The 7,462-nt window shown below is 56.9% G+C and overlaps 1 protein-coding gene across 2 annotated transcripts in view; it reads right to left on the bottom strand.

The window, feature by feature from the left end:
- Nucleotides 1-1,113: 1,113 nt before the first annotated feature.
- Nucleotides 1,114-7,462, bottom strand: part of Prkaca (protein kinase cAMP-activated catalytic subunit alpha) — a 20,894-nt gene continuing 14,545 nt past the window's right edge. Inside the window, exons 6-10 of one of the 2 annotated variants that reach the window (XM_004635531.2) lie at nt 5,765-5,891; nt 5,575-5,670; nt 5,372-5,494; nt 2,991-3,155; nt 1,114-2,444 (exon numbers count right to left, since the gene is read on the bottom strand). In XM_004635531.2, coding sequence (XP_004635588.1) covers nt 2,319-2,444; nt 2,991-3,155; nt 5,372-5,494; nt 5,575-5,670; nt 5,765-5,891 — 637 coding nt within the window. In that variant the 3' untranslated portion in view covers nt 1,114-2,318. The remainder of the gene's footprint in view (nt 2,445-2,990; nt 3,156-5,371; nt 5,495-5,574; nt 5,671-5,764; nt 5,892-7,462) is intronic. The other variant, XM_023720171.1, reaches the window with a different exon arrangement.

Genomic DNA, 7,462 nt, shown 5'->3' with positions numbered 1-7,462 from the left:
GCGGAGCGGCGGCGGCGCTGCTGTTTCTTTGCAAAAAAGAGAGCGAGAGAGCGCGCGCGAGAGAGGGAGCGAGAGAGAGAAAAAACAGTGAGAGAAAGAAAAGAGACAGGAAAATATGCACACACTCACTCACTCGCACGCACGCACACACGGCCCGCTGGTGCTGGGCGCGCGCGGGGCCGGGATGCGAGAGCAGGAGGAGGAGGGAGCGCTGCGCGGCCCCTCCCCGTCGCCGCTGCCGCTGCCGCCGCCGCACGCGCGCCCTGCGCCCGGGACACCCGGCCCCCCTTCCTGCCCGCCCTCCGCCTCCCGCCGCCCGCCTTCCTCCCTCCCACCCCACGCGCCCGCTTTTAAGGTGGAGCCCCGGCCCCCCGCCCGCCCCCTTCCCCTGTGCTCGCGCTCACTCCAGCGCGCCCCGGGCCCCCCCCTCTACAACTCCCGCGCGCTTTTTAAGGAGGCGCCGCGGAGTTGGCGCCGGGGCGGGGGCGGGGGAGAGCGGCGGGCGGAGAGGGGGAGGGGGAGGGGAGCGCGGGGGGAGGGGAGGGGGCGGGCGGGGCGGCGCTCGGCCGCGCTCCAGCCATTGGGCGCGGGACCCAGACGTTCCCGGCGCCCAGCCCCCTCTCCACGCCTCCCGCGCGCTCCGCGCCGAGACTGCACCGGCCAGGAACTCGCTGCTCGCGGGCCCTGGCCGCCGTGTTTCGGGAGCGCTGCGGGGACCTTGGAGCGCGCCGGCCCAGCGCTGGGGATGCGAGGTGGAGGGAGTGCCCGGCTCCCTCTACTCCGCTCTCTGGGCCGCCCCCGCTCGGCCTCCCAGATCCCGGCCTCGGCCTCGGCGGCTCACTAGAGCGCCCTCTCGGTCCGGAGTTCGAAGGAGAGAGGGCGCGCCGCGAATTTGGGGACCCCCCTCCCGGTATCCGGGGTCAAAGGGCAGCATGGCCTCGCTTTCTCCCCGCGGGTCGAGGGGAGCGGCAAGATTCCAGCCTAGCCAGGTTTTGTTGGGACTTCGGGCCCGGGCTGGCCTGGCGGAGAAGGCCGAGTGCGGGTCCGAAAGTCCCTCTCCAGCCGCAGGGTGTGGGTGGGAACTGAAGTCGGAACACTAGCGACACTTTTTTTTAAACAAAACTTTATTGGTAATAGTTTTCAAATATGTTTACAACAGCACACTGTTCGAGAGGAAGTCTCGCCCTTCGCAGCACACAGGTTGAATGGCCCCGCGCCCACCCGGAGCCCCCAGCCTGCCTGAGGGCTCTGCAGCTGGGGAGGAGTTGACAGGGACGAACACGGGGTGGGGGTGAACGGGGTGGCTCCCCCACCTTGCCAGAAAAAACACAGATCGGACGTTGGGAAGCGTGAGAGATGGATAGCTGACAGCAAAGCTAGGGGGCGGCCAGGCAGGGAGGGGCGCTGAAGCCGCCGATGGATGACACAGGTAGCCCCTCCTCAAACCCGAGTTGGGGGTGGGGGGCACTCTTCCGTTTCCAAGTCCTTTCGTGGGGTCGCCTTCCAAGGCTAAGGAGGCTGGGTGTTAAAATCAGAATAAAATGGAGTTGAGGAGGGGGGCTGCTGCTGGGAGGGGAGACCATGGGCTCAGGCTCCCCCTCTTTTTTGGGGGACGGCTCCTCTTTGGTAAGGAGAGGGGTAGCTGCTTGGTCTGGCTCCCGAAGCCCAAGGGTGAAGGAGAGGTTTGGGGACATCAGGGAGGGGCTGAGCCCCTTGACAGGGTGGCAGAGGACCCTAGGAAGGTGGCAGGGCGAGGGTTAGCAGCTCAGGGCGGAGGTTCAAACCCCAGTTTCCTCTTTGTGAGCTCAGTCAGTTTCCCAGCCTGGATAAAATGGATTCCTTAGGGAGCTGGTGAAGGGTAAGGGAGGCACTGGTGGAACTTAAATAAGATCTGAAATTGTTTTTAAAAAATTAGAGCAAGCAGCCCTCGAAGCCTGTCACTGACACTAGTCGTCCTTCGCCCATACAGCGTGGGGGGGTCAGGAGCTGGGGCCACTTACGGACCCCTCTGTCCTCTCCCTGTCCTTGATGTACCAGCAATACTTGGTCTGGAGACTAGAGCCTCATTTCCAACAGGCAGAAGTAGGTGGGAGTCCATGGGGAGAGGGGCAAGAGGGCTGCGGGAATGGGGGAGCAGCAGTCCTGCCCTCCCAAGATCTGGGCTTCCTGCTCACCCCAACCCTAGAGGGTGGGGTGGGGGTGAAACCGGATGCTAGGAACTCAGGGGCCCTCTGGCTGTTCAATCCAACCCCCCATCCCCCCCAAAAAAGAAAAAGAAAAAACAAAGAAGAGTAAACTGTGGGGGGCACAGGCCACCCCTAAAACTCGGAGAACTCCTTGCCACATTTCTCATTGATGGAGACCCGGATCTCTTCCTCTTCGTAGTCGTCAAAGTTACTTGTGTCCCCGGCGCCTTTGAACTTTGGTATGAAGGGCGCTTCCACCTGGAAGGGATGGAGAACCACCCAGACCTCAGCAGCGCGCGGTGTCACTATGGCGGCCAGTGTGGGTCCTGGGTTCCTGACCCACATCTGTACGGGGTACTGGGACACAGGTTGTTTTGTTCTTTTGTCACACAGGGGATTGAACCTAGGGGTAGCCTCTTGTTCAGCTACACCACAGCCCTTTTTTTAAAAAATTCAAGACAGGATCTTGCTAAGTTGCCCAGGTGGGCCTAAAACTTGTGATCCTCCTGCCCCAGCCTCCTGGATAGCTGAAACTATGGCGTGCGCCATTACCCCTGGTAGTATAAACTCGTCTTAGCCACCCAAGACTCCTATGCTGGCTGGCTCAGCCAAGGGAAACGTTTCTCTTGGGGCATCTTCAGCCCAAAGAGGGTAACCCTGGTATCCCAGAATCCCATTTCCAGACCCCCCCAAAATCTGCCTGTTTCTGGCTGGCCCTGTGTTTAAGCCCCACTTCCCTGTCTGTGTTCCCAGGCAGCCTGACTCAGCCTCTCTGCCCTTTAGCATTTGGGGCAGCCAGCCCACCTTCCGCTGGTAAATGGCGATCCAGTCGGTTGTGGCAAACCACTTGTGATTCTTGATGTCATTGACGCCGTTCTTGAGGTTCCCGAAGCGCTTGGTGAGGTCCACCTGCAGGAGGTTCCGCAGCAGGTCTTTCAGGTCGGAGCTGAAGTGGGATGGGAACCGAACCTGCAGGGAAAGGGAGGAGGGGGTCTGGTGAAGCTGTGGCCCTCTTCATGCAGCAGTCCTGCCAAGTGGAGGCCCCCGAAGTTGATGGTTGCCAGGATCCCAGGGAAAGGATTCCTGGGGTCTGCTATGTCTCTGCTGGGGCTGGGGGAGAGGGTACTCCTGAGAACCTCTGCTCTTAGAAGAGTGCTTTGGGGCCAGGGAGATGGCTCAGTAAGATAAGCGCTTGACTGGCAAACGCAAGGATCTGAGTTCAATCCCCGGTTCCACCAAAAAAAAAAAAAAAAAGATGAGCACGGAAGTTTCATGTAGTTTCTGGGAGGTTCCACAGAGAGCACAGGTACAAGAGGGACCCTGGGACTCCCCAGTGCTCAGTGGGGGCCCTGTCGCTGAGCTGCAGGTCCAGCCCTTTTGCTCAGATAGGATTTTGCTAATTGCCTAGGTTAGGATTGAACCTGGGACCTTCCTGCCTCAGCCTCCTGACAGTTGGGATGACAGGTGCATGCATACTTGGCAAACTGCTAAGATAGCTTTGCTGGGGTGCAGGCCTTTTGACACATACAAACATACAAGCAAATCTCCCCTCCCTCCATAGCTATAGGTTTTCTATTCTTTAAAAATGACTCAATTCCTCTGCAATCAGTCATGGTTCTTTATGTAACTACTGATAGATTTATAGCCCTAAGAACTGACTTATAATCCCTCCTCTGCCTCTCACATGCTGTGTGACCTTGGCCCGCCCCATCCCTTAACCTCTCTGGGCCTGTGCCTGCCTCTGATTCAAGGAGGAAGATATCTCAGGGTTGTGCAGGGAGATAACGCCTCAGAGGACTCGTGGGAACTGTGGAACCTGACACAGAAGGAATTATGCTCATCCTCCCCTTCCGCCCCTTAGAGTCTTCTCCAGACTTCATTCTGGGCTGTCTTTGAGATTTCTCTACTAGCTGGTGGCACATGCTGATGCTGTCTGGTGTGACACCCCATGCTGCAGTTGTTGAATTCTTCCACCTCCCTGAGGCTAGGGGCTGGCTCCCCAGCAGGAGAGGTGAGGTTCTGAGGGGCAGTAAGTCCAACAGCTGCAGAGCCGGGGCTGGCCAGTCTCATACCACCTTCCTCCTGAGACCTGGGGTTTGGATCCAGGACTTTTGTACTACGCTGAAACCCCAGGCCCTGTTAATTTTTTAAGGGGCTTGCCTATAGTCCCAGCCCTCTGGAGACTGAGACAGGAGGATTGCTGTAAATTTGATGCCAACCTGGGTTACACAGTGAGTTCAAGACCAGCCTGGACTATGTAACAAGACCCTGTCTTAAAAAAGAGAAAGAGTCTCCGTAAGTCACTTAAGTGCCCAAGCTCATCATTACTTGTGACCATCCTGCCTCAGCCTCCCAGGTAACAAGCCTGTGCTACTTCCTGGGGTTCAGTACACATTCTGGGGTGGGTAGAGAAGCTGAAGTCAGTCCCTCTGCAGGAGCCAAGCTGAGGTGGGGTGCAGTGTCCCCCACAATGCCCACTTCCTCCTTGCAGCTGTGATACTGGGCCTGACATGCCCCTTTCAAAGCCTCAGTTTCCTCACCTCTCCCATTAGGGGTGTCCTCCCTTTAAGTATGATGGGGGATTGGAACCCAGGGCCAGGCGAATGCAATGGTCTGATGCACTTCCTCTGAAGTGTGCCCACAGCCCCTTACCCAACCTTCAGAATGAGTGACACTTAGCCCAGCTTATCCCAGCACTCTTGGAAGCTGAGGCAGGACGATCACAAGTTCAAACGCAGCCTGGGCGATTTAGCAGGACCCTGTGTCAAAATTTAAAGGGCTGGGGATGGAGCTCAGGAAAAAGGCCCTGGGTTCAATCCCCAGTGCCACCAAAAAGCAAGAATTAGTGACATTTCTATGTTTGGGATGATGGGGCTGGGGGGATGGCTCAGTGGAATAAGCGCTTTTCTGGCAAGCGTAGGGGCCTGAGTTCAATCCCTGGTTCTGCCAAAAAAAAAAAAAAAAGAAGCTACTATGTTTGGGATGGGCCCACTTGGGCCCCAAACCAGTTTGCTCTTTTGCAGTAAGACCAGTGAGAACTCACAGGGAGAGACAGTATGGAGGACCAAGGCCCCAGATGGGCCAGGACTTCCTGTGGCCCTCCCTGCTCAAGGAGGCTCCCCTCTAGAGGCCTGGGGAGCGTGTCCCAGAGCAGAGGTGGTGAGGTCTGGGTAATGGAGTCTCACCTTCCCAGAGACAATCTTCTCATAGATCTGGATGGGCTGGTCGGCGAAGAAGGGCGGGTAGCCAGCGGCCATCTCGTAGATGAGGACCCCGAGTGCCCACCAGTCCACAGCCTTGTTGTAGCCCTGAGGCGAGATGGTGGGGGCGAGGGTGAGGGGACAGTGGGGAGAGGGGAGCAGGGGGAGGATGGGCCAGCGGGGCCTACTTTGCTCAGGATGATCTCAGGGGCCAGGTATTCGGGGGTCCCGCACAAGGTCCAGGTGCGGCCTTTCACACGCTTGGCAAAACCGAAGTCTGTCACCTACGGCACAAGAATGGGAGGTTGGCAGAGATGTACCGGAGGGCTGGGCCCGCCGGCCCACCAGAGCCCCTGCACACCCTCCAGCCGCAGGCACCTGGATGTAGCCCTGGTGGTCGATGAGGAGGTTCTCGGGCTTCAGGTCCCGGTAGATGAGGTCCAGCGAGTGCAGGTACTCAAATGTCAGGACAATCTGTGCCGCGTAGAAGCGGGCATGAGGCTCGCTGGCGGGACAAGCAGGGAGGGGACATGGGGTGAGTGTGCTGTGCACAGCCCCGGGGCCCGCAGGGGGGCCTGCAGAGCTGCTCGCAGCCAGAAGACACGGCCAGCCCAGCTACTGAAGATGCAAGGGCAAGGCCGGGCCTGGTGGTGCGAGTCTCTCAGATATTACTGCGGAGGCCAAGGCAGAAGGACGGATGTCCTCAGCCCACGAGTTTGGGACCAGGAATGTAGCAAGATTCCACTCAATTAAAAACAGAAGGCTGAGGAAAGAGCATCACTGTGAGTCTGAGATCAGCCTGGGCTACAAAGTGAGCTCAAGGCCAGCCTGAACTGCATAACAAGACCCTGTCTCAAACAGACAGAGAGAGAAGTGGGGGGGGAGGGAAGGAGGGAGAGAAGGAGGGAAGGAAGGAATGAAGGAAGAAGTTAGCTAGGTGTGGTGGCACAGGCCTATAATCCTAGATCTTCAGGAGGCTGAGACAGGAAGATCATAAGCAACTGAGTCTCTCTCTAAGTAGAAAGGCTGGGGATGTGGCTCTGTGGTAGAATGTATGTGCATTTGTTCAATTTGTAGTAAGAAAGAGAGACAGAAAGCAAGCAAGCAAATCTGAGAGTAGACTCATGATGGATCCATAGCCAGGACCTGTTTATAAAATGGGACAGTAGGGCCAGCCAAATAGCTCAGTGGATTAAAGCACCTGCAAGGGGCCAGGGAGATGGTTCAGTAGAATAAGCGCTTCCCTGGCAAGCGCAAGGGTCTGAGTTCAAGCCCCGGTTCCGCAAAAAAAAAAAAAAAAAATGTTTGAAGTATGTTTGGGCTGGTGAGATGGCTCAGTGGTCTAAAGCACCTACTTAGAACAAGCTTAGCAAAGCACAGGGACCACAGTTCAATCCCCCAGCACCACATGCCAGCCAGCCCCACCCCCTGGTGGGCTGAGCTGGCCACATAAATAAATAAATAAATAAATAAATAAATAAATAAATAAAAAGCACCTGCAAGCAGGCACAGGTGCCAGGGGTTCAATCCCTGTGCCTGCTGGCCCTGCCCCTGGGGCGCACTGAGATAGCAATTGAGATTGGGCGTGGTGGTGTGCATCTATAATCCCAGCTCTTGGGAGCCTGTAAACAGGTGGATCAATATGCGTCCAATCTAGTAGTGAGACCCTGAACACCTTGTACCTAAAATACAAGTCAATAAAAAATAAAATAAAATGAAACAGTAGCCAACACCCTGCTCCCAGGAAGGTGGGCCACAAGCACATGACACAGTGTATCTGGTTTCAAGCTTGCTGGGTTAAGCACAGGAACAGAGGTGAGAGGTCTCCACCAGATGAATCCTACACCCCCAGAGGACAAACGGAGATAGACCACAGTGCTGGGGTGGCATGGTGACACACACCTCTCATCTCAGCACTTGGGAGGCTGAGGCAAGATCACTGTGTGTTAGAGACCAGCCTGAGCCACATAGTGAAATCAAGACCAGCCTAGACCACATAGTGAGACCCTGTCTCAAAAACCAAACCAGGGGCTGGTGAGATGGCTCAGTGGTCTAAAGCATCTACTTAGAACAAGC

The sequence above is a fragment of the Octodon degus genome, unplaced genomic scaffold, assembly GCF_000260255.1.
Source record: "Octodon degus isolate 3935 unplaced genomic scaffold, OctDeg1.0 scaffold00073, whole genome shotgun sequence".
NCBI classification, from domain to species: domain Eukaryota; kingdom Metazoa; phylum Chordata; class Mammalia; order Rodentia; family Octodontidae; genus Octodon; species Octodon degus.
The sequence above is the reverse complement of the archived record's forward strand: the minus strand, read 5'-3'. Positions and strand labels throughout refer to the sequence as shown.